General features: G+C 37.5%; 1 protein-coding gene across 10 annotated transcripts in view; it reads left to right on the forward strand.

Annotated features, from left to right (window-relative positions):
* The window catches only part of LOC119790846 (protocadherin-15-like), a 308,278-nt gene that overhangs the window by 143,459 nt on the left and 137,789 nt on the right, over window positions 1-27,030 (forward strand). For all 10 annotated transcript variants that reach the window (XM_038296569.1, XM_038296568.1, XM_038296570.1 and 7 more), the window contains 7 exons: window positions 14,098-14,258; window positions 15,241-15,396; window positions 17,015-17,134; window positions 17,242-17,352; window positions 19,857-20,027; window positions 23,582-23,690; window positions 23,804-23,916. In XM_038296569.1, the coding sequence (XP_038152497.1) occupies window positions 14,098-14,258; window positions 15,241-15,396; window positions 17,015-17,134; window positions 17,242-17,352; window positions 19,857-20,027; window positions 23,582-23,690; window positions 23,804-23,916 (941 nt within the window). The remainder of the gene's footprint in view (window positions 1-14,097; window positions 14,259-15,240; window positions 15,397-17,014; window positions 17,135-17,241; window positions 17,353-19,856; window positions 20,028-23,581; window positions 23,691-23,803; window positions 23,917-27,030) is intronic.

Consider the following 27,030-nt stretch of genomic DNA (forward strand, 5'->3'; position numbering starts at 1 on the left):
TCTATATCACTGCTGGGCATGACCCATCTTTTGATGCACATCCATGATAGACTTTCAAAATAACACTACAGGGACTCTACAGAATAAAAGCCTCTTCCTTATACACACTCATACATTCTGGCATATTGCTCATAGCCATTGGTGATTTCATCACTGCAATGGCTCTTAGAAGGCGGGCGAAGCCCGCCATTGGTGATTTCATCACTGCAATGGCTCTTAGCAGGCGGGCAGAGCCCGCCATTGGTGATTTTTTTCATCGCTGCAAGGGCTCCTAGCAGGCGGGCGGAGCCCGCCAACTGCGCTTTACCCACTGCGGTTCAATATGGACAACCCATATTACCCTTGTGCATCATATGCTGTGCACGTCTATTTCCCAGATTTCAGCACAAGTGGCACACAGCTCTCTTTGCCCATGACCTAGCCCTCTTTCCTTCCCTCAGCAGCCCTCAAAGGCGTAAGCAGTTGGTCTGGGGAGCCCCAATGTCACTTGCCAGGGCCGTATTGGCCCAGTTACCCAGACGGGCAGTAGGTGGCCCCCCTCAAAATTTCTTTAGAAATTTTCTAGTTAGGGGGGCCACATGCCGAAGGCATGGCCCACCTACTACTATCTCACATATTTATTCCGCGTATTATACTAGCTTATAGTTCTCCTCGCCACCAAAACTTCGGCACCTAACTAGTCCCGCACGGTTTGGCGGATCGGGCCCAAAGTTGGCACACGCGTCGGGACCAATGGTGCGATGCGTGCTTGTATAAAACTTTCTCATTAGTCCGAAGGTTCGCGAATTATTAGCGAAAACGTCGCAAAAAAAATCCCATAGGAAATGAATGGGGAGAGGGAAAAAAAAGCATAAAAAACAGCACTTCACTGTGTCGGCATACATTCATGTAGAAAAACAGTTTAAAGCTCAGTTTGTAGATAAATCCTTCGTCTATTTAAAACTGAAGACGGCATGTTGATAACTGCTACGGTTTTTGTATAATCAGACCTCAAGCGCCACAAAGTTTTAGCAAAATCCACCCTTCTAGAGTGGAGAGACTGAAAAGCTAGAGTGTGAGGCAGCCGTTTTTTTAAGACCAAAAAACATTTTAAACTCGCCCTCACGGCCACATATTTATAGCTAGAGTCACCATTTTTGGTCAGTTTGTAGACTGAAATCTCTGGACCCACACAATGTCTTCGGAATTACGGTAGGATTAATACTTTTCCTTAAAAACCCTCCAGACCGACCTAAAAAAAATTAAAAAAAGGGGTTTTTATTGGTTTGGAGCAGCAGTGGGGAGGAAAAAAAAAAAAAAAAAGACATTATTTTTAAAAGTATAAAAAAACTAAAAAAAAAAATACAAAAGTTATAGTTGGGAGCGGAAAGGTGGCTGAGGCAACGGTGAAAAGAAATTTTTAATAACCTCATACGGTTTTTCTTCACATTTTGTTCGGGGCATTTTAAACCCGAAAGGGGGACATGAACTGCGTCTAGCTATTGAAGCAAAGGGTGAGGCCCGTTTTTTCTTTTTTTTCCTTTTCCCCCATTTGAAATGAAACCCGCCCCTTAAAGTTTCTCCAATTAAGACAAGATTACTTCGCTTAGTTGAATTTTCGAACTTATTTTTTTCTCGCATCTTTGGGGGGGTGCTTTACACCCCCAAAAAGTTTTGGAGAGGGGTTGCAGTTAAACAATTTAGGAGCAGGGGGCCCACCATTTTTTTTTTGCTTGTTTTGGGTTTGAAAGCCAAAAAAATTAAAGGTTCCCCAGTTAACAAAGGAAGAGTTTTCCACGAAAAATTTTTCAAAACCTTTTCGGTTTTTTGTCAGAGTCTTTTTTTAAAAAAACCCCCCCTGGGAAGTGTGCATTAGTTTCGCACCGAATGTGCAGCTGCTGACATATAGGTTGGGGGCCCCCCCCCCCTTTTTTTTTTTTTAAGTAAAAAGAATTTTTTTTGCCTACGGCCAATATTTAGTACGTTTTTTACCCCTTTTTTGGAGGGGTTTTAGGGGAAACCCTTGGAACTTAAAACAATGTCTTGGAAATTTCCCGGTTTAGATTTAAACTTTTTCCCTTTAAAAAAAAACCCTAGCCTACCTTTAAAGTTTTTTTTTGATGAAAATCAGGCGGGGTTTTTCATTGGTTTTGGAGCAGCAGTGGGGAGAAAAACGAATGACATTATGTGTTTTCAACTCGTCATAAATATTGTTCAGAAAGACACACATACACCAAAGTTGGCATAGTTGGAGTCGAAGGATTGCTGACGCTCACGGTGAAGAAATTTTTTGAATAACTCATACGGTTTTTGCTAAGCAGTCGTTTGTTCGGAGCTGTTGCTCCCATTCAAAAAAGCCTGAGAGCTAAGGAACGATAGTGCTGCGCTTTTCTCTCTGTCACTGACAGGCTCGTTAAGCGTTGTCAAGGTAACCGTGCTTCAAAGAGATTTTACCTCTGCTGTTTTAAACAGCACATATTAATCTAATGGAGGGTGAAAGCACTGATTTAACATTGGGAAATGGATACTATATGACTGCTGTCCATGACACTTCCCTTGCCACTCAACACTGATAGACTTTCAAAATAAGACTCCAGGGACCCTACAAAATAAAAGCCTCTATATTTTTTACATATATTTATTGCCCTATATGGCTCAACATTATGACCCAAACTCAACCCCATTTTAGAGAATAGACTCTAGGAGACTGTTTAAAACACAACCTAAGGCAAATTTCAAAATAAAAGCCTCCCATTTCATCTTCATCTACTGCCCTAATAACATGGAAAAAGAGTGATTTAACGATTGGAAAGTCATCAACTATCATTGCTGGGTCTGAACATTTTCTCTAAACACAACTCTGTTGGACTTTCAAAATAAGACTACAGGGACCCTACAAAATAAAAGCCTCTAGATTATACTAATGCAATAATTGATGCAAATGGCTCAACATTATGACCCAAACTCTTCCAGGTTGTTTTTATTAGACTCTAGTGACCTTTTCAAAACACACCCCAGAGCAAATTTCACAATAAAAGTCTCCCATTTACTCTGTAATACAGCAGCTATTCACCTAATAACATGGAAAACCAGTGATTTAACATTTGGAAATGGATTCTATATCACTGCTGGGCATGACCCATCTTTTGATGCACATCCATGATAGACTTTCAAAATAACACTACAGGGACTCTACAGAATAAAAGCCTCTTCCTTATACACACTCATACATTCTGGCATATTGCTCATAGCCATTGGTGATTTCATCACTGCAATGGCTCTTAGAAGGCGGGCGAAGCCCGCCATTGGTGATTTCATCACTGCAATGGCTCTTAGCAGGCGGGCAGAGCCCGCCATTGGTGATTTTTTTCATCGCTGCAAGGGCTCCTAGCAGGCGGGCGGAGCCCGCCAACTGCGCTTTACCCACTGCGGTTCAATATGGACAACCCATATTACCCTTGTGCATCATATGCTGTGCACGTCTATTTCCCAGATTTCAGCACAAGTGGCACACAGCTCTCTTTGCCCATGACCTAGCCCTCTTTCCTTCCCTCAGCAGCCCTCAAAGGCGTAAGCAGTTGGTCTGGGGAGCCCCAATGTCACTTGCCAGGGCCGTATTGGCCCAGTTACCCAGACGGGCAGTAGGTGGCCCCCCTCAAAATTTCTTTAGAAATTTTCTAGTTATTAATTACTGTTCTAATTTATCTGTATATTTATTATTTATTTGTGAAGAGGCTCTGATAGAGTTGTAAATGGCTGTGTTTACAACACCCTACTTCCTAATGTAGGGTGGTGTTGTCAGCTTACAGCTTGTTCTGAGGTTCTATATGGATTGGATGCTTCGAGATCTTTGAAAACTCAATTCAATTGAGTTTATTTATATAGCGCCAAGTCACAACACGTGTCGTCTCAAGGCACTTTAAAGTTCACCAGATCATACAGTCAAATTGAATCAAGGTTTTCTATCAAAGGAAAACCAGTTGATTGCATCGACTCATTGACTCGAAGGCAATCCCTCACACTAAGCATGCTTGTAGCGACAGTGGAGAGGAAAACCTCAGGGATGAGAATTAGACATTATATTTATTATTTAAATCATCCAGAGACAATAACTCTCCATCACTTCTCACTGCTGTTCTGGGTGCTAATAAAATTCTCGAAGAGCTTCAACAGCAGTACCATATCAGATTTATAGGCCCCAACACTACAGATATATTAGAATCTATCCTTACGTAAATGTTAGCCAGGCCCATTTATACAGTGACAGATAAAAACCTTTCAATAAAACATTTTCATATTTTTCATTCCACATATTTGACTCAGTAAATTTAAAACAACTATTTTCATTCATTTCAGATGGAACCATTCATATACTTGTATTATATTATACTGCATTAACAGTATTCACCACTGTTCTGTGCTATTTATCTTTTTCCTCTGAGCATGGACCAGCTGGCTTGCTTTGACTTGCAATGAATAATGGGATACCCAAGGCTCCGTAAGATACACCGGACCTGTGCTTCAAAACGGGCAAAAAGAGGCTGCATTCGTCAGCCGCATAACAAGGAGTCCTCAAATCCAAACAGACCTTGGCACTGGGCCATTATAATCAGCCGACCAATCTGGTCTTTGGATGACGCAGCCCCTGGATTCGAACTTAGCAGATGTCACAGTCTTAAAGGATGTTTTGGTCAAAAGTTCGAAGCTTTCCAAAGGGATCCACTTTACCAGCGCCCCCGCAAGCAGGAAGTGCTTTTTATATCAACAGACATCATCAGAACCATTCAAATTAATCATCCTGATGTCTTGTTTACATGCACAGCAAATCTGAAAACACTATTTGTATTATACACTGATATACTTAACACTCACAGTTTTATACTTTCATCATGCCTTTTTTAAGTGAAGGCGGCTCCCCAGCGCCTCCTGCCGGCCAGCCACCACTACTGTTGATGAGCGCCACACAAAATTTACATAAATCAAAGAAGGTTTGAATAGAAGTTTTTTTTTTTTCTATTTTTCAATAAAGATAAAGTCTTTAATGAATTATTTTGGTATTAATTTTAATTATTAATTAATTATTATCAAAAATCTCACATTTATCTCCCCATAAATCTTTAGCTGACAAAATCAAATTTTAAATGAATGGACTTATGACTTTCTTCCCCCTACCAGTTCATCCCTTTGATGTTTTATTTTATAATTATATATTATATTTTATTAACACAGTGACTATTTAGTATATTCAGACTAATATAAATAGTTTTTGCTGGTTAAATATTATTTTTCACTGTTCTGAGACTGGAATCTCAAAATTCCTCTCAATGTTTATCTTCTTTGACAATCACTGGATACTAGCATCAATTATACAGTATTTGTTAAAATATAACTATATGTGTTGTCTGTCTGACCCTAAAGGGCACTGAATGCATCATTGACAACTGACATTTCCTTTGTGTACATATAACATAAATGCAGCACCTAACATTAAACCACACTTGACTTTTCTTTAACAAAGATGTAGGACTTAGAGGAGTACAAAATTGAAGAAAAATTGCATGTGAAAGCAGGGAAACTGTTATTTAAACAACTTGAGACATAACAGATTGTTTCTTATTCTTTGTTATCCAACCAGTGACATACTCAAACCCTAGACTTTAGGGAAAGACAGTGTATTTTTCCTCACACGCTACCAACGCATTTATATTATGTGAAATGATAAATTAACTTACAATGTGGGTTTCTTTTGACTTTTAAATTACATTTTTGGAAGAGCCATTTTTCAGATCGAGCTGAGCTCAAGTGATAAACATAATTACAGGTTCTTGCAATCATAACATGCAGAGATGCATCAAATCTTGACTGTTTGAAACAAGGAGCTCTGTCATTAATAAGAGCATAAAAATGCAGCGTTGGGTTTTTTAAATTATAATGCGTAAACATCTATCACACCACCATATGCACTTCTTGAGTATTTGAATAGAAATGACTAATGACTAGATGGCAAGACCTTTTTTAATAAATTATGAAGCACACGATTTAGGATGATGCATTAAAATTTTTTTTAAAAACAACATGTTCTACTTTTTACTGGAGAAAGGCTTGTGGAAGGTATGTTTCTGTTTAATGTTTATTTATATACATATATAACACATATAAACCTTTGGTCATAAATCAACTTCTTTGCTTATCAATCTTGCATGATTATTTTTCACTGAATGAAACCTCTATTATGTTACTTTCAATTGAAGCCTCATCCAAAAATGTTAAATCTTATACTTTCGGAAAACAAAGGCGATTAATTTTTATGCTGCTTTTAATGTCTGGAAACATACAGCCAAACGCTGGCCCAGAGGCTGAGACTCCATCTGACTTTAAGTCCTTATCTGGCCTTAAAATTAATCATCTCAATGTCCGAAGTCTATTGCCTAAAATTGATCAAGTACAGATTTGGGTAAAATCAACAAAAGCTGATATAGTGGTTATCTCAGAAACCTGGCTAACAAAATCTATATCTGACAATGATGTTCGCATAAATGGCTTTCAAATATATCGTGTTGATAGACCATCTAAAGGTGGTGGGGTTGCCATCTATATAAACTCATCCTTCAATGTAAAATTACTTCAGGCTGAATCTCTCTGTAAACAATTTGAACTGTTAGCACTTAACATTGAAATTTCAAAAGGTTTGCATGTAAATGTTGTAGGATGCTATAGGCCACCTTCAGCCACCCAAAACACACTTCAATCACTAAAGGATTTCCTGCTTAAGCTTGACTCAATTGAGACTATACTAATTGGAGATCTGAACTGGGACTGGCTTAGTCCAAATTCAGAAGATTTTAAATCCCTGTGTGATCATTTCAACCTAACACCATTATTTGAGTCCCCCACTCGCCCAAACAACAAGTATCCCTCAAAGTCCACACTGATAGACTTGATATTAACAAATGCCCCACAAAAATATTCCTCCACTGGGGTTTTTTGCAATGAGCTCAGTGACCACTGTCTTGTAGCCACTGTTAGAAACACCAAAATGGACAAGAAGAAACCACGTATTATGATAAAAAGAGATTTAAAACATTTCAATGAACAAGCCTTCTACCATGACCTTAGTAAGTGCCAATGGGAGAGAATTGACCTAATTCCTGATGTTGAAACAGCTTGGTCATTTTTCTATGAGTGTTTTATGGCTGTTGTTAATAAGCATGTCCCCTTTAAAAAAATCAGAATTAAAGGAAGAGATAACCCTTGGTTCACACCAGAATTGGCTAATGCTTTACATGAGAGAAACTTAACATGGACAAAGGCAAGGAAAACCCATCTTAAATGCGACTGGGATATTTTCAGAAAATTGAGAAATAAAAATACCTCTCAAACAAAAAAATCAAAGTCCGAATTCTACTTATCAACCACAACTGAAAGTCTCAATGACCCTAAAAATTTTTGGAAAACAATTAAAACTTTGACTGTTGAAAATTTTATTGTTCATAACTCAACAAACATCTATGATAAAGTCGAAATGTTAAATTGTTTTAATCAACACTTTTTATCCTCCAAACCCTCTAACATGTCAACCACGCCTGTAACAACACCTGCACCAGTTTCTGATGTTTCAAAATTCAGTTTTCTGCCTTTTACGTTGTGTCAAGTCTATAATGCATTGAAATCATTAGATGCTCGAAAATCTCAAGGACCTGACCTAATTGATTCCTACTTTTTAAAAATATCAGCAGATTACATAGCTCAACCCTTGACTTACATTTTTAACTTAAGTCTGAGCACTATGCAAATTCCCTAAATTTGGAAGTCTGCTTTTGTCACTCCATTATTTAAAGGTGGCGATCCAGCAATCTTAAATAGCTTTCGGCCTTTATCAAAGCTCTGCATCCTATCAAAGGTTTTAGAATCTTTAATCAATGAACAGTTGAAAGAATATCTGTACACTAATAATCTGTTGTGTAAATTCCAGTCAGGTTTTAGAAAAGGTAATAGTACTATCACAGCGACTTTGAAAGTGATGAACGATATCTTGGCAGCTCTTGACAATAAACAGCATTGTGCTGCACTCTTCATTGATTTATCAAAAGCGTTCGACACTGTCAACCTCAATTTACTTGAAGAGAGATTGACCAATATTGGACTCTCTAAACAAGCTGTTGGATGGTTCAGTAATTATCTGACTGATCATACCCAATGTGTCAAATCAGATAAGATTTGTTCTAGTACCGTATTTTCACGACCATAAGGCGCACCGTACTAAAAGGCGCAGTCTCAGTTATGTGTGCCATTTCTGTATTTAACACACACATAAGGCGCACCGGACTATAGGGCGCGTTTTTTATATACAGGTACATGTCCTCTACTACCTTTAAATACCTCTACTGCGTATTTAAAAATACAGCGGGAGCAAAACTGAGTATGACTGTGCTTTATTCATGTATTTATTACAAAGTATTAATCAAACCTGGGAGCTGGCCGTGAGACAGACACATCGCAGATGACACAGCGCTGTGATCACTCCTAAATTAACTTAAAATCCTGAAACCTGCCGACGGAATATGTTCGCTTTTATTGCCGGTATCCTGGTGCCTGCAGTTTAAATTATTTAGATGAAAAACACCTGCCAGCCACCTCAGTGAACCCGGAGGCTACCCGGCCTAGAGGCTGCTGTTGAAGGGGTTCCTACTGTCGGTGTACCGCTGGTTTTTTGCGGGTCTGAGCGCCTCCGACAGAAATAGTATAGGCAGGATAATAATCTGGATGAACTTACTGCAATTAAGTTTTCAGGTGGACTTTCTCACTTAAAAACATATTAAAACTACTCTATTCCCACTGATCACAGCAAATATAGCTGCAAGATTTAGATTATTTAGATGAAAAAACACCTGCCAGTCGCCGCGGTGAACCCAGAGGAGACCCGGCCCAGAGGCTGCTGTTGAATTAAGTTTTCAGGTAGAAAAATAGAGCGGGAGCAAAACTGAGTATGTTTGTGCTTTATTCATGTATTTATTACAAAGTATTAATCAAACCCATCAAAGTCATCATCCTCTGTTTCTGAATTAAACAGCTGCACTAAATCAGACATGCCAATTTCCCCTTCTTTGCTGTCAGAGTCACTTTCCGTGCCGGGTGGCTCCTCAGAAATAATGCCGGCTTTTGCGAAAGCTTGAACAACAGAGCCAGCAGACACGTTAGCCCAAGCATCTACAATCCATCCGCAAACGGTGGCGTAACTTGCCCGGCGCTGCCTTCCACTTATCGTGAAACTGTGGTCTCTGTCGGCCATCCATCGCTCCCACAGCGCTCGCAGCCTTACTTTGAACGGCCGCTTCACACCGATGTCGAGCGGTTGAAGTTCCTTTGTCACACCCCCCGGGATAACAGCGTTCATTTGATTCACCTTTTTTTCACATCGGCTGTGAGATGGGCACGCAGTCACAGATTAACAGCGATGGTGATGCGTGGAAAAAAGCACCTGGTCTCCTCACATACACCTCCCTCAGCCACGCTTTCATCATCTCCTCATCCATCCAGCCTTTTTCATTTGCCTTAATATTATATGTCATCAGAGCGATGTGTCTGTCTCGCTGTCAGCTCCCAGATCAGCTTCTCTGATTGGTTGATGCAGCGCTTCCAGCAGCAAAACTTCAATTTTTCCATCTCGAGCAGCAGCAGCGCGTTGGCAGATGCTAAACGCTCCCAACGCGCTGCGCCTGCTGCTCAAAACGCGCTGCGGGACCTTTTGCTGCGCCTATACGTGCGTCAACCATTGACTTTGCATGTAAACACGCTGCTTCTGCTGCACCTGCTGGGTCCGGTTCACACCGATGTTTAGCGGTTGAATAACAGCGAGCACAGCTTAATTTGTTTCACCATGTTTTTCACATCAGCTGTGAAATGGACATGCATGGAGTCACAGATTAACAGCGATGGTGATGAGTGGAAAAAAAACACCTGGTCTCCTTACATTCAGCCACTCTTTCATCGTCTCCTCAATGAGGTGGTCTCAAAAGTCGCAGTTGCAACACACATAGGGCGCACCGCACCAAAGGGCGCACCGCACATTTTGAGGGGAAAAAAAGACGTTTAAGTGCGCCTTATAGTCGTGAAAATACTGTACATTGTCACTAACTAAAGGAGTGCCCCAAGGCTCCGTTTTTGGGCCTCTACTATTTACTATCTATGTGAACAATGTTGGCCAGGATCTTATAGACACTAACTACCATTTTTATGCTGATGACATGGTTTTTTACAGTTTTGGAAAAAACCCTAGTGCGTGTGTTTCTACTTTACAAATTGCTTTTAATTCGGTTCAGCACAGGCTTTTAAAACTAGATCTTTCTTTAAATTCAAATAAAACTAAAATGATGTTATTTTCAAAAACAAAGACAAAATTGCAAAATAGCTATCCTCTTATCACCTTGGATGGGTCAGAGATAGAAAGGGTTCAATCTTTTAAATATTTAGGAATTTTAATTGATGAAAGTCTAAATTTTAAACCTCATGTTGAACAATTGATTAAGAAACTCAGACTGAAAATTGGCTTCTTTTTCAGGAATAGGCTTTGTTTCTCTTTTAATTCGAAGAAGAGACTGGTAGCTGCAACGTTTTTACCCATTCTGGACTATGGTGACCCAATCTATATCAATGCCCCAGATCAAGTTCTAAAAATTTTAGACTCAGTTTACCATGCCTCCCTACGATTTATCATAAATTGTAAGCCTCGCTCACACCACTGTGAACTTTACATACGTGTGGGCTGGCCAGCATTAGAGACTCGTAGACTCACTCACTGGTATATGATCATTTATAAGGGTATTCTGCGTCTGCTCCCCTCATACCTCTGTGAGTACATTCAACCAAGAGCGGCTAGACTGTATTCTCTACGTTCTCAAGAGTCTTTGCTTCTGTCTGTACCTAGTGTCCGCACTGAAGCTGGAAAGACAGCTTTTCAGTACTCTGCCCCCACAGCATGGAACAATCTTCAGAAAGACTGCAAGTTGAAGGATTTGATTCCAATCGGACAAATGCTCAAAGGTTTGGAAATGAGATCTATGGTTTGTTACTGTTTTATGAATTTCTAATTATAGAGAGATGTAATTGTAAACTGTAATGTAATTTGTAATGTAATCTTTTGCCGCTGTCTTGGCCAGGACTCCCTTGAAAAAGAGATTGTTAATATCAATGGGACTTTTCCTGGTTAAATAAAGGAATAATAAAAATAATACTTTTAAGATACTTTAGAATCACCCATAGGCAATGTATGATGAAATAATGACTTTAGAGTCACTTAGGTGTAAATGAATTTGTTATAAATAATTTTAACCCCCCCCCCCCAAAAAAAAACATTTGCCTTTGAAGTGAAGGACACTGTCCATTTAATCATGTCCCTGGCGCACACCATATCATAAAGCTTGGTTTGTGCTTGATGCACCCGTGAGGTCTGCGCAACTAAATCACGTAATTTTGGGCTTCCATGCATCTCGGCGTGGCATCCGTGTAGACAATAAATCCACACCAAGCTAGGAAATTTCTAACTATGTGGACAGATCTATATGGAAAAAAACATGGTGAGCGAGCATCAGCTCCTGCTGGCGAGGGTTCGCAAATGTAACATCTAGTGATCCTGTGATTTGGTCTATGACTGTCACCACTATCAACAGATTGTGGAAAACCCATTCTGATAGCAATGATAGCAAAAATAAATTTTGCTATCATTAAGTATTCACAGTATATGGGGGTCTATTACTTGTCCCCCAACAAGTTTTCTTCTTACTCCTAGATGTAATAAAACAAAACTGTGCACAAGGCACGCCTTCATGGTTTGTTCACGGTTATTTGCTAAATTATTAGTTCATTGTTTTTCAGTATATTGTGTCAAGCTGCTCTTTAGAATAGCTGGTGGAGATAACCCCCGATGTTTAGAGCATAGAGACCTTATGTCAATCAACAGACAAAAACAACCTTCTCCTGTTTTATGCTATTTTGAACTTTTTATACTTAACTTTACCTCATGTTATTTTCGTCATTGTACAATCCTAAAAATAAATAAATCAGGGAACTCATAAACAACACAATATAACATCAATTGAATCAAACTTCTGTGAAATCAAACTGTCCACTTAGGCAACATTACTGATTGCTACTTAATTTCACGTGCTGTTTTGCAAATGAAATAAACAACAGGTGGAAATGATTGGCAATTAGCAAGACACTCAATAAAGGATAGGTTCTGCAGGTGGGGACCACAGACTATTTCTCAGTTATGGCTGATGTTTTAGTGACTTTTAAATGTTGGTGGTTCTTTCACACTGATAGCATGAGACGGACTCTACAACCCACAAAAGGAGCTCAGGTAGTGCAGCTCATCCAGGAGAGGACATCAATGCAAGCTCTGGCAAGAAGGTTTGCTGTGTCTATCAGTGTAGCATCTAGAGGTTGGAGGTGCTGTCAGTACACCAGGAAACATGGAGGAGGCTGCAGGAGGACAACAACCCAGCAGCAGGACCACTCAGGAGAACTCCAACTGACTCCATTTGGATGGTATGAGGGGTCATGTTCACTGATGAGGATTGTTCTTGCAGCCCAACACTGTGCATGATGCTTGGTATTTGCCAGAGAACACCAGGATTGGCAATTTAGCCACTGACACATTGTGCTCTTCATAATGTAGGACAATGCTAGAGCTCATGTGGAGTAGTTCAGCAGCTCATTTAAGATGAAGGCATTGAAGCTATAGACTGTCCCGCGTGTTCTCTTGACCACAATACTATTGAGCCTATCTGGGACATCATGTCTCGATCCATCCACCAACATCAGCTTGCACCAAGGACTGTCCAGGACGTGGTAGAGTCCAGGTCTGGGAGAAGATCCCTCAAGAGACCTTCTTCCACGTCATCAGAAGCATGCCCAGGGATTGTAGAGAGGGCATATAGGCACATGGAGGCCACACACAATACTGAGCCTCCTATTCACCTGTTTTTTTAAGGAGATTACATCAAAGGTTGATCAGCTTGTACTGTTTTTCCACTTTCATTTTGTGCGTGACTCTAAATCCAGGCCTCCATTGGTTTATAAATTAGATTCCAATTGATTATTTTTGTGAGATTTTGTTGTCACCACATTTCTCTGTGTACTCAACAAAGTTTTCACTGAGAATATTTCATTCATTTAGATCTAGGTTGTGTGGAGCGTTCGCTAAATTTTTTTCAGCAGTATATGTTTAATATTGTCAGTAGGAGTTTAAGATTTACTTCCTATTTCAGGTGTACTATAAATGTCTTTATGACAGCATGCATTTCGATGTGTGCAGATTAGCATGCATGCAACAACAACAACACTATTTTGGGAAACATTGTAGTTGAAAGCCTCAGAATGTGTTAGTATGCTCAAGTTTTTCAAATCAGTGCTTGCAGGACACATTTCACACTTTTATTAAGGTTGATAGAGAGGCTACTGATCATTTCAGTTCTTATTTACTTCTTAATCTTATTATTGATCCTTTATGAAGAGGTTTCTTAATCTGTTACATAGATGAAGTACAGTAAGTAATGATGCTGATAGTTTGAAATGACTGAAGATTCATCAATAACTTTTTATCCCTAACTATTTAAAACCACTTAATGAAAGTGTGGTTCTTTCTATCAATTTAAATGTCTTGCTCATAAGAAATTATTTCTGAAAGTAGTGCGAATTTTAGTAATAACAATGAATTGAATTGGTCTTGGTACTTGACTTCAGTTATATACTGTGTGTGAAAATATTTTTAGCTTGCTTGTGTTTTACAAAAAGCATTCAGATTATTGTTGTGACTTTGGATTATAATGATAAATTGAAATGCTCCAGCTGTTCTGCCAAAATATTTATGTAATGTAATGTAAATGGAAGTGGGCTGCCATTGTGCGGCGCCCGAGGAGCAGTGTGGAGTTAAGGGTTTTGCTCAGAAACCCAGAGAGGAGGCTGTGGGGATCGACCGGGTATTTGCAACGTTCTCAGAGCACAATTGCACTGCTCTAACCCACTAGGCCAACACTCCTTTTTTTTGATGATAAGCATAACTTTAAATGCTTATAGTAAAGTTGCCAGCATTCAATGAATACCTTTCTTTCTGAACAGGAACAGTTTTGGTGGAAAACATGCAAATTAATGGAAGGGCCCGCGATCCAGGTAGAACCATCTCCCTGACACTACTTGACAACTATGACTACTGGGTTATACTGGAACCAGCACGGCAGAGACTTTACCTCAACAGTACCGGACGCGTTCTGGACAGAGATGTAAGTACAGGAGAGGTGGAAAGAGTGTCAAGATAAAAGTCCTTATACTTTTTTTAACATATAAAAAAGAAAAAAATATATGTATTTGTAAGTGTATCTTTTTTTATGTACTTGTTAATCTGTGTTTAAAAAGCAGTAGGTATCCTCCTAAAAAAAAAGTACAGTATATCATCATGAATGCAATTTTTTTAATCCTTGCTCTTTTGTTTTTGCCTTTTTGTAGTTACTGTAATAACCACAATACTTTTAGGCATAAATGATTTTACAGCAAAATGTGTGGTACTTGATAGTATTATGATTCAGTATTGAATAGTTATTGCAATCCAGGGACAATCCCAAACCTGCATCTCAGATTATGCAGCATGCCCACTTAAGCTCCTATTTGGTGCACATAAATGCTGTTCTTATAGATCGGTTTGAGTGGTTGGAATTTGAGAGATGGGGGCAAAGTGGTTAGCAAATTAAAGGCCATTTTAAGGCAAGTGGTTAGATCAAATGCACTAAGTGCTGTGAGGTGGATTTGATGTTAAGCTATTGATGGGAATGTTTAAAAAAAAATCAATAGGATAAATTGCAGCGCAGGGTACATTTTACATTACAAATAGAAAGGCTGAGTTGGATTATAGCCTGCTGCTTTACTTAACTTTTGTTGCTTAAGTTTGATCACGTGACATGCACGGCTATCAGTAATAGAGGGGCAAATGCATTCTATTTTATTCTAACAGAGCCTTAGATTATTATTTTTTTTACCTATAAAATAAGACATAAAAAAATTACCTGAGATAATAAAGATAATTTTTAGGTCCTTATGTGTAATTTCTAATCAGTTAAATATGCTTTAGTGTTTAGGAAACTGCTAGCTCAAAATTTTGATAGTATTTTATCACGATCAACTAAAATCTCTTGGTAAGTTCAACAAAGTAGATTACTGCAACAACGAAATGACATGTTTTCTATATTTTTTGTCTCTTGTGTCTTTCAGCCACCTAATTACATCACAACGATTGTGGTTCAGGTCCAATGCACTAATGAGCTGGTCGGTACGGTTATTTTACACGAAGTTCGAATTGTTGTGAGGGACAGAAATGACAACAGTCCCCAATTTCAACAGCCACGCTACTATGTTTCTATAAATGAGGTAACATAGTAGATTTTCCTGGCAGCTCTCTCTGCATAGTTTCTACACTAATGTACTGTATTCCAGTTTTAACATACAGTGGTTGTTTTTCATGTTAATCTGCTGCACCTTTTTAAAATATTACAATGTATTAAACATCATTAATTGACCTCTTTATTTTTAAAATGTTTATCCTTGGTAAAAACCCACACAGATGTATCAACTAGACATGTTTGCCTGTAAGATTGATGATATAGAATATCATCAAGGCTTATTTATTACTGTGATTTAGTTTGGAAAAATAATCTTTGCATAGAAGATGGTATGTATTTTAAAAAAATCCCCAAATTGTAATTTTTCAGAACTTTTCTGTAATCTATAACAGCGATGGAGAATATTTTTATACAGAAATTTCCTGTTTTGGTAATGTTGGACTACACAGTCATGTGGAAGAGGGCTGTTTTGATATCTGTCCAGCATACATTTACTGACAAAATCAACATGGAAAGCCAGAACTAAAAGTATAAATATATGTATATAAAAGTTTAAATGTATGAGTGGAAAGCTGGTTGGAAGAAAGAACTATGGTAGAAAATATGTGTTTGTGCTCAGAGTATTATGAAGCAAAGCCCATTTAATAGTGTAGGGGATAGTTCATAAGGTATGGACTGTGGCTGTAGTCAGTGCTTCCTGAACTAGTCATTTGAGTTGCAACTAAATAGTATTTTGCCAATTATTTAATCAATTGCGTAGTTTTTCAATTGTTCGATTAATAAAGGTTTATAAATATATATTGCCTAGAAATTGTATAGAAATATATAAATATATAGTTTTGTATGTACTTGCATTCCTTTTTTTCAGTCTTTCAATATATATATATGCTTTGAATACTATTCACTTAAATTGAATAGTAAGAAAGTATATCTATGTTAAGATAGTCTTTTAGATTCTTTTGTTATCAGACACACAATTTATCATACAACATTTTGCATGATAAATTGCATTGAATAACAAAAGAGCCCAAGAGACTATGTATATTTTTTCTGTTTACTGTCAAGTAGGAACATTTTGCACTTTAAGCTTTTCTGAATACTGAAGGTGAATCGTACTAATAGTGCTTTTCCTTACATTTTGCCCAATTGACAGAACTAACAAAAAACACAGTTTTAGCCTTTAAAATCATGTTTTGCAGACTAAAATGGGGCTTCATGCAAAATTCTGCAGTTTTTTTACACTTATTTTATGCATTGCAAGTTCAAAATTTCTGTCATACCTTATTATTGTTGCCATCTGAAGCTACCCTAACAGTATAGTGAGTCACTCTACATTGCTGTCAACTACCCTGAACAAGATTTCTTGCCTGCTGCATGGTACTGTGGACTTTGCTCAGGGCTCTGGGGAACAGCAGTGGTTCTCATACTTAGTTTTTGTTATTTTGTCAGTGTTGCACGAAAGCCTTCAGACTACTGCTGACTGCTACATTTTCCTTTTTTATTTTTATTTCTTTGTATTAATGGAGCTATCGAGGCAATAGTGCCAGTTTAATAAGATAGCTTGCTCTTGTATGCTGATGTTGTGCCCAGAGGTAGCTGCTTGAAATATTTATTTATTTTTCTTCTCGCCCACATTTTTTCTTCAGCTCACACCAGTTGGAACTACCATTTTCACCGGCTTCTCAGGAAATAATGGTGCTACAGACATTGATGATGGACCAAATGGACATATAGAATACAGCATCCTTTACAATCCCAATGATCCGGTATATGGGCCAGTCACAGCAGCATAAGGACCTACTAAGCTGTATAAAATGTTTTAGGAAATTATCTAATTATTATTCTGCTTTGATTTTTTTTTCTTTGATTGCAGGAATCTAACAACACAGTCAGGGTTGGTAACACCCTTTCAGGAAGTATTATACTGGCACAGAGGCTAAATTATGAGGACAAAACCCGCTTCTTTGTATTAATCCAAGCCAGTGTAAGTAAAATTTCATGCCTACAAATATTTTTGAATACAGATTTATTGTGATGTTCTATATGTCTTAATTAGCTGTGGTAATCTGCGTATCTCTATAAATTAAAATAAAATTAAAAGCTTATTTCATTGGTTATTTAACACAAAAATAATAATATAGACAATATATACAGAGTTAGCTCATCAAACTGAATTTAATTCAGTTCCTGAAAAAAATGGTACCAATTCACAACTCACGCCATCTTAACTCAATTTAAAGAGACAATTTAATGAAATCATACAAACAAATGGTTTCAAAGTTTTCTATCTAAGAAAATACAGCTTAAAAGAAAAAAAGAAAATACAGCTATTTGCATTCAGTCAATTCACAATTCCCCTCTTCTACTGGAAGGTTGCTTAGATAATGTCAAAAGCCTTTGCAGCTATCCTTCTCACAAAGTATGTTTGCGGGGACAGAGGAGAGGAAATTGATTTACAGTAAACGTGTGAAGATTCTTACTTATCCAAGTCATAGTCATTCAAAAAAAAGTTAAAAAAAACAAACCACAGGACTTTGTTTTCCAGGTTTGAAGACATCTCACCTGGTCAGCCAGGCCAACAATAACCCTAATGACTCCCCTTTTAGAGAGGCCAGTATCTGGTTTGTGCAGGCAAACAACAACCTTAATGACTCCCCATTACTAAGGAGGGGACCTGGTTTTTGGTTAGATTTGCATGTTTTCTATGCCATAACAAGTTTTTTGCTGGGCCACTCTATAAGCCTGGAACTCACACGCTACTCCAGACATTTCAAATTGAGAAAGCTTTCTGGATGGGAAGTGTAACATCTTCAAACTTGGAAGTCCTGTGGTTTGTTTTTTTTGTTTTCTACTTTTTTGCAATACTTACAGTAAGAGACCTCCAGCAGAAAGTGAGCAGTACCAAATCCCTCCTTAGCTGTATCTATGCAGTTTTGTACACATTTGAAATATCTGTTGCCCCGTTGTGTATAATTCAATTTACAGTATGTTTGCCAAAAATCCTCAATATGAATGCATACTTAAAGGGGAGTGAGCCTGCAAGGGAGAGAACTTTTGGGATGACACCACTTGAATAAAAAGAGAATTAGGATAAAAAGAAATAATAATAAGTTACAGGTGATGCTACTAAACACTGTAGCATTTATGCTAAAGATGAACTGTTGGGTTCAAAAATGTAGGTTTGTAAAACAAGAACTGAAATGCACAGTAAGGGATTTTCAAACAGCTTCCTGCAGGAGGGGAGAGAGAGCTGCACCCAACACTCCAACACTCGCTCTCCCCCGGACCTCCTCTGCAGAGCGCTTTATTAACAGAACATAACACATGGTTACAAACAGAGTATTGTTCTGACAGGACAGTTGATCAGGTCATAAGACAGGACGCTCTCCTCTTGACTGAATCACAAGGCGGTGTGGTATCTTGACTATTATCTTGCCAGAGAGTTCACTAGTGTTGTATTAGCAAATGTTTACATTCCACCTTCTCCTAGTTGACACTTATTGTGATGTCATAAGTTCCAGTGCTGTTAAGCTACAGACAAAAAACAACCAAATGCATTTGAGAAAATAGTAGATATTTTAATTATGCCTCTCTCTTTGTTATACTTTATGTTCTAACACTTGCTCTGCAAGATTAAAAACACACCTCATACATCTCTACAGGAAGATATTCCCTTGGGGAATTGGATTGCAATCTGGTTTTTCCTCTTCATAAGAGGAATCCTACATTAAGAGGACTGTAAGAAGAGGGCCTCTATAGGATAAGGAAGTGCTACATGGTTGTTTTAAGGCTACACAGGATGCATTGTTTCAGCCTCAAGGAGATTACGTTGATGACTTGGTGTCTGACTATATAAGCTTTTGTCCAAATGACACCATCATTGCCAGAACAGTAATGTTGAAAATGACATCAAGAAACTCAACAAGCTGATAAAGAAGGCCTATTTTGTTTTAGGAAATCCTCTAGAACCCCTGGTAATGAATTCACTAAGATTAATTCTTCATAAAATCAAGAACATTACAGACAACTATGATCATCTTCATAATATTTTTAAATAAAATAGGGTCTTAATTTAAAGGCCTCTCCTGAACTGGTGCAAGACAGACCACTACAAATAGTAACATCTACAGCAACTAATTAAAACACAGAAAAAAACAGTAACAGTTAATTACCGCAAAATTGGATTTTACTTTGACAATTTTGAAGAGAAAACAAGTCAGTTGATGGTCTTGTTTTGTGTTCTGGAACAAAAAGTTTGGCAGAATATATGCAGGTTGTTTGTCTTTTTTTTATTTTATGAAGATTTCTGACAAACATCTTATTTACATTATATTCAAGGTTAAACAAACAGCATGTTTATGTAGCTCAATGTCAGGTGGATAATATAAGTTTTACCAGTCTTGACTGAAATTGAACAAATAGTCGTTGTATGATAAAGAAATTGTTAAGTTTTATTGTTAAGTAGTTAATTATCACTTTTTCCCCCAGGACCGTGCTCCATACCCACCAAACAGACTAACAGCTACCACAACTCTGACTGTGGATGTCTTAGATGGAGATGACCTTGGTCCAATGTTTCTGCCTTGCATTTTGGTGAACAACACCCGTGACTGCAACCCACTCACCTACCGTGCTGCTATCCCTGAATTTACTGAACCGGTGAGAGGCAGTTAGAGAGACAACTGTCAAAACCTTCATACTCTCCATATTTTAGGATCAGAATTTTTATGCAGCAATTTTTTTGTTTGTCTAGAACTGTTTGGCTGTATATACTCCCATGATGCACCTTTCAGATTGCCTAATTGTCAGCTTACACCCTGTTGTGTCGAATCAGTTGGAGATGGAGGTAGTTTTTCCTTCTTAGCCTTAGTGTTTCTATTTTAGAATAAATCTGTGGACATTTTTACCTCAAATTATTGCCTAGTTTGAACAGGGATGACAGCAAAGTCTGTAACAGCCAAAACCTGAAAAATCTGTTTAGTTAAAATATATTATATATTATATTATATATTATATTATATTATATTATAGTTACAATTATATTACATGTGAACAGACCTGCAGCTTTGTATGCATGCATGACTCGAGAAAAGAAGCTCAACAGATGATCATTTTGCATCTCTTTACACCCTCTTTGTCTTCACCCGTCAAGTTTACACAACCTAGTCGCATCACAACCACAAAAGGGTGTCTCTCACCTATGTTTTTCACTGTCTACAGCTTCAACAACAAGGCAAACAAATCAAACACCACAAAATGGAAAAAAATGACTAAATTATCAAATACTGCATTTAATTCTTTTTGAAATTACAGAGACAGAATTTGACAAATGACAAAACAAAAATATCTTACTGTAAAGGTACAGTATTCTCTCTAATCGTTGTTCAGGATGTATTTCACTAATTCCTGCACAGTGCTCCATATGATCAGATATTTTATATTTTTGCATGCACTGGTGAAAATACCCCATGTAAACTTTCATAAACTGGCATAAAGATTACATGGATTCCATTTAATGATCATTGGGGTTGCTCAAATAAAATGTTCTTTAAATACAGAAATACTGTATCTGAGCTTAAGAATGCAAATGGATGTCGAAATATGGAATATGACATGGCCTGACATCATTTTACATTTCAACAGTTTCAGCATAAAAAATTATCATCAGCATTAGTGACTAATAATTCTTGAGCATGTATCACCATATATTTCGTTTATTTTTCATTGTTGTTTGAATTAACTAATCAGATGGAAATTATCAGGGTTTGGACAATAACCAGAGTGTTGAGCTGCATCTTCTTTTGTCTGACTTTTGCGCTTTAACTGATGGCTATGTTTTTTATACATCTGTTAAAAATAGTTTGTTCTTCCCTTTAACACCATGGTTACTTTGACTCTGATACAGCCACAGATAGGGATTGACATTATTATTGATCAGGGGGCTCCAGCCCCGCTTTGTATCCAAGTTTTTATTGCTTTTTATTTTTATCATTTTTATAAATGTTGTCAATTCCTAACATTTTGCCTTATTTTTTCCTACAAGTGTGCATAGAGTTTCTACTCTTACTTGTCAAGCTTCATGTCAGCAGATTTCAAAGACTCTTTTAGTTGTGATTTTTATACTGATATGCATGCCGGAATGTTTCCTAATGAATTGCACCACCCGTGTTTTGAAGCCCGTGGTATTTGTTAAGCACCAGAAACAGGCACTTATGAGATTTCTTTTGAGCATTTAAGATGAGTAATCAACATGGGCTTTACAGTTTTCATTCACTTTTTTTTTCACTGCTGCTGCGTAACCATTATGCTAGCATGTCTGTCCACTGGGAGATTTGTATTCCAGTAATTGATGAGAGAATATAATTAATTACAATAGGGAGACTGGCATTATTAAGTTGATCCGTATTTATTTTTTGTCTTGGGGGTATGCTGTGTGGGCTGTGAAGTCCCCTGGATAATGACTGCTCGAGGAGGGTATTATAGCTAATCATCATTGTGCAGAGCTAGGAGGATTTGATTTAGTACACCTCCATACAGTGTTAAAGCAAGAGGGCTGATTGGTGAGGGGTGTAAGGATTACTACAGAGCTGAAAGATATAAATATACCCCCTCAGGGAGAAGGTCTTCCACCAGGGAGCTGTTTGCCTGGCCTCTGTCTGTGTTAAGAGGGTTTATCACAGGCCGTTATTTGCATGCTTGCACATACTATTATAGCAAGATGTAGGCATTTTACATAAAGAGAACAATTATTGAGCCCAAAGTGTTCAGCATACTTTCTCTTAATCATATGTTAGTGAATTTTTGTAGAAGAGGGGCTATAGTAAATATGTGCTTTGCTGTTTGCATGAGCCGCAGCAGGATAAGTAGCCAAAAGGAGTGTAGCATAATGTCCTATGAGAGATAAGTCACTGCAAAACTTGAGTCTATCCGGTGCACTCCCACTTCTTTAAAGTTTAAAAGCAGGACTACAAGGTTGCTTTGGTCACTTAAAATTGCCCTTTGTTGAGCTGTATGTGCTCTTGTTTGTCATTTGTGTCTCTGTGTTACTATGTGATGGATTGTAAAACCTTCCAGGATGTACCCCACCTCTCACCCAATGAAAGCTAGGCTGTAAATCTGAAGCTGGGTCTGGGATTTTGAATTAACAATTATCTCAATTAGTATTACACTTAGCTGCTCTAACCTGTCTAGCATCACCTTAACATTGGTAACTTTAAATAGAGTTTAAAAAATAAGGACCACTACCTTGACTCTAATCTTTTCAAAAGGCAGCCAACCATTCAGCTTATCTGTTATCAGATGAAAGGTTTTCTGTCTCATGCTCTATGACAGCCAGATAAATCTCGAACAGAAAATACTACCTATATTCAAACAGCTTCTTAAGTCTCATTCTCCTCTAGCTTACACATTGACAGTTTTATCTTATGGGAAAAAGTCAACAATTAATGTCTTTTCTTCAGTAACATTGTCTACACTGAAAAGTGTTGTTTTTTTCCAAAGCAAACCCTTCGAAACAAAAGAGCACAGTAGTATATAGAAAATATTTAAAGGGTAAGAAAGTTAAATTTAAAGACATGTTTTTGTTTGTTTTTTTAAAAACAAATTTAAATATTACCATTAACTTATAAAGGTACTTTGATTTTAAATATTTTTTATGTTTAATGCTTAACTCTAATTTTTAATTAGTTTTAATTTGTTTTTACAATACATTGGTCACATACAAAGGAATGAAATAAGACAGTCGAGTTGCATAGCATATCCATTCAGCCAAGAGCTTTTTAAATGGAAAATTAAAAAGGCAAGTGTCATGAAGTAATAAATCTTTTAAAAACAACTTGGAGTTAAAAAAAGAAATAAATGACATTATATTACCATTATAAGAGTCACTCCCTTCTTATAATTGCTGACTTTCCAACTTTTTACATGTGTCCTCTGCTATTTTGAGGAGCTATCTAGTCATGGGCTCCCAAGTCTGAAGATTTCAGCCCTTCTTCCCTCATCCTAATGTTTAGCTCCCTTCACATATTTTCTATGAAATTGTGGTTGGGATTTTTGGTAGGCAACTGCAATATATACATTTTACATTTAATCAGATGAGACATTTTGGCTACATTATATAAATCTTAAAAAAATGCCATATACATGAAATGTATGTTCCAATCTAAATGTATGTTCTTTCTTGTTTCTGACTCTCATCTTCTCCTTCAATGCAGACTAAACTGAACCCACTTAATGTGACCCCACCTATCCGGGCTGTGGACATGGACAGAAACATACAGCCACCATCAGAGAGACCTGGCATTCTTTATTACATCTTGGTTGGTAGGTTATTTTACCTTTAATGAAAAAAAAAAGTACTTTTAGGTCAGTTATCTCATGACTTATGTTTTGAATTTTTACTCTGATGTTGCTGGTGCTGCCTTTCCTTTTTGCAGGTCAACCGAACACATATCCAGAGTACTTCTCCCTGAACCGGACCACTGCAGAGTTGCTTGTTCTGAAACCTATTAGCCGGGACCTGTATCAGAGGTTCACACTTATCATTAAGGTCAGAACTTCAATTAAAATGTGCTTTTTGAGTACAGTAAGTGCTTTGAAAATGGTAACACTGGTGTTTTAATCTAAAGATTAAATGCAAGAATTTCTATGAGGGTTTAAATTTAATATCAAAAATGTTACAAAATCTGTTCAAAGCTAAATTATTCTTTCTTTAAACTATATGTAATGTAAAGACAGACTGTTCCTGATCCTTATTAGTTGCATCCCCTACTCTATGCTTAAATACTTCTCTCATACTCTCAATGTGTTGCCATCAGACTTGGTTTAATATACGTACAGTTTACCTTATTCCTTGCTGTTTATGTTCACCTGTTCTACCTAGATAACCCAAGTCCTGAAGGTCAGTAAGCTTATCTTTGCCTGCTTAGGAAACATGAGAGTGAAAGATGCTATGATTTATTGACTTAACAGGCAGCTTTAACACTCTGAATCATAAATATGTGCAGAGAGCATTCGGTGTTGTTGGGGCAGTGCAGCAGTGTGGATTAACTTTCTGTTGCTAACCTCAAGGCACCTCCGAGCACTTTTCTACCTGTTATGCAGGTAGGATGGCTAGTGAGGAAAGAGATGAGAGAACAATATAATTTTAAAATGAAGCACAAAGACAAATTGATTATATATGAGCATTTGCATGTGTGTGCTGGGCTGCGAACTATAGGAAGAGAATATAGGAAGAGAGGAAGTTCAAAGGGGAGGTAGGGGGAAACGATGATAGATGAAGAGGTATCCATATTGTGAATATTAGGGGCCTTATCTATCTAAGTCATTTAAAGGAGATTGAGAACTCAGGAAAACCCGGCAAATGAGAACTGATGGTTTCCTTGTATGCAGCAGATATCCCTAATGCTTCCTGGAAGCATATGTTACACTGTGAGTCCGGTTGCAGGAAGCACATCTGTTCTTCTTCAGTGGTCATCACTGATCTTGATAGAGGCACATCCACCGATAGGACTTGGAGATGGAGAAAAACTGTTTGGAAAATTAGGGAGGAAAGAAATGAAAAGAGGGAGAAGAAAAGGAGCCATGCAACACTTACACAGTGATGGAATCAGGACAGGAAAATCAAGATTGATTGATGAATGGCGCCTTTTGTTTGCGTTGAATTTTAAAATTGGCCTTTGTGTTGCTGCTGTAGAGCATGGCTCATTGAGCAGTGCCTCTGTAAAATGAGGACACATTAAAGAGTAAAATCACCAGGGAACCAGGTAATAATACGCTCTGTCTTAGCTCTTATAGACAGAGATGTTTAAATGGCTGTGTGTGTGAGTGCATGTGTGTAGATGCTGAGCGCACATCATGCCCATAAATGAAAGCGCTTTCCCCCTCAGGTGTTTTTGTGGACAGATTGGATCTCTGGTTTGACATGCTGTGGGTTTTCGTGCTTTATCACAGGGATAAGGGAAAATGGTTCAAGATTGAGGAGCATAGTCTGAAATAACACTATGATAGAGAAATAACAGATGTGAAGTTCACTTAAAAGAAGCTTAATCAGAAGCGCAAAATGTTGAGGTGAAAAAACCCTTCAAAAGATTGAAGATTGTTGGAACAAATAGATTTTCTTTGTTTTTGTTTTGAAAATTTAATGTTTTAGATAACTATACAAATTTTTCAAAATGTAACCCACATAAATTTGAAATATGACATTTCAACATTTCAAATTTCTTTGTTTATTTATGATAAAACTGAATTTAGACCTTCTTTAAAATTAGTGACATGTCTATATTGACCAGAGAGTGTTGAGGCGGAGAGGATTCAATTCATGTTCTGTGGTTGGCAGGAAGATACAAGAGCTTCTAGTAAAGATACCCATGGATACTCAGTTTATTAACATTATCATTATTATTATTATTGTCTGACATTAAACCGGTAAAAAAAAAAAGTTGGAGGCCACTGATCTATCTACCAAATTTACCAAGCAGTCCAAAAAAAAAAATCTATCCAGAAACCCTCAATAAACAGAATCAAATCTAAAGCAAACAAGCCTCTCTCGCCTCAGTTCAGTGTTCATCATAATTTATAGTAAGAGGGAAATTAGGCAAGACTGGCATTTACTGCTAAACAAAACCAAAACCATGGTCTGTAACACATTTGCCAAAAAAAACCTTGATGACTACCAAGATTTTATTATGATGTAAAAAAAAAAAAATGAAAGCATTTCCAAAAGACAGAATGCCAGTCAAACATGGTCAAAGTAGTGTGATAGTGAGATAATAGAGAATGTCTGGTGATCAGTTTGCAAACTTAGAATGAATTGCACTGTAATACAGCAGAAAGACAGCTGTTAAAGGCAAACAAAAAAATAATAATTTAAAAGGTTAAAAGCAATATATGTTTGTTGGTATTTTGTTAAAAGTTTGGACCGGTTGGAATGATTCTGCATAAATGGAGCCTTTACTTCAAAGCAGCCTTTTATATTAACTCAGGTTATTTTGATCTGATAGTATTTTGTTTTGATTATGTTAAACTGTATGTGTAACCAAAGAAATAAATGAGAAAAAATCTATAAGAGGGTAAATACTATTACAGCACTGTAAATTAGAGCACTCACACGCAACAAAGAGAATACTTGGCCCTATATTTTCTGGCATTTGGATGCACAAGGAATCTACATTCTGTAACACAACGCCATAGAAATTAAGCTAATTTGCTAAATTAGTTCCAGGTCATAACCTAAAATGACGTTGCTTCTCTCCCCCTCTCCATCTGGATTTTCAAAGCCTTAACATTTATGAAGCTTCCATGGTGTGGGTGGCAGTTGTGACATTTGTGCTTACAGTGGGAGAAAGACTTAAGCAGCAGCTTAAGTGTATTATATTCATTTAGTTTGGTCTTTGTTAGTGTCAGGTATAATTTGCATCTTTTTAACATTTTTTCTGAGAGGTTGCCATTCCTGATTTACTCCAATATATTGTTCCTAAAGCAACTGTGTTAGCCACCAGTTGTGCAGGGGGAAGAGTCAACAGTTTTTGCCCTTCAAGCAATATTCATACATTGATACAGTTGTCACTTTTCCATTACTGTGTTGGACTGTGATGAAAGTTACGTGTATTTTGTTAGAACTGTTTTCATACTAAACAGTGTTTCTCCATTAACAGCTAAATTG

This window comes from Cyprinodon tularosa, unplaced genomic scaffold (assembly GCF_016077235.1).
Source record: "Cyprinodon tularosa strain WSP-4 unplaced genomic scaffold, ASM1607723v1 ctg372, whole genome shotgun sequence".
In the NCBI taxonomy this organism is placed as follows: Eukaryota; Metazoa; Chordata; class Actinopteri; order Cyprinodontiformes; family Cyprinodontidae; genus Cyprinodon; species Cyprinodon tularosa.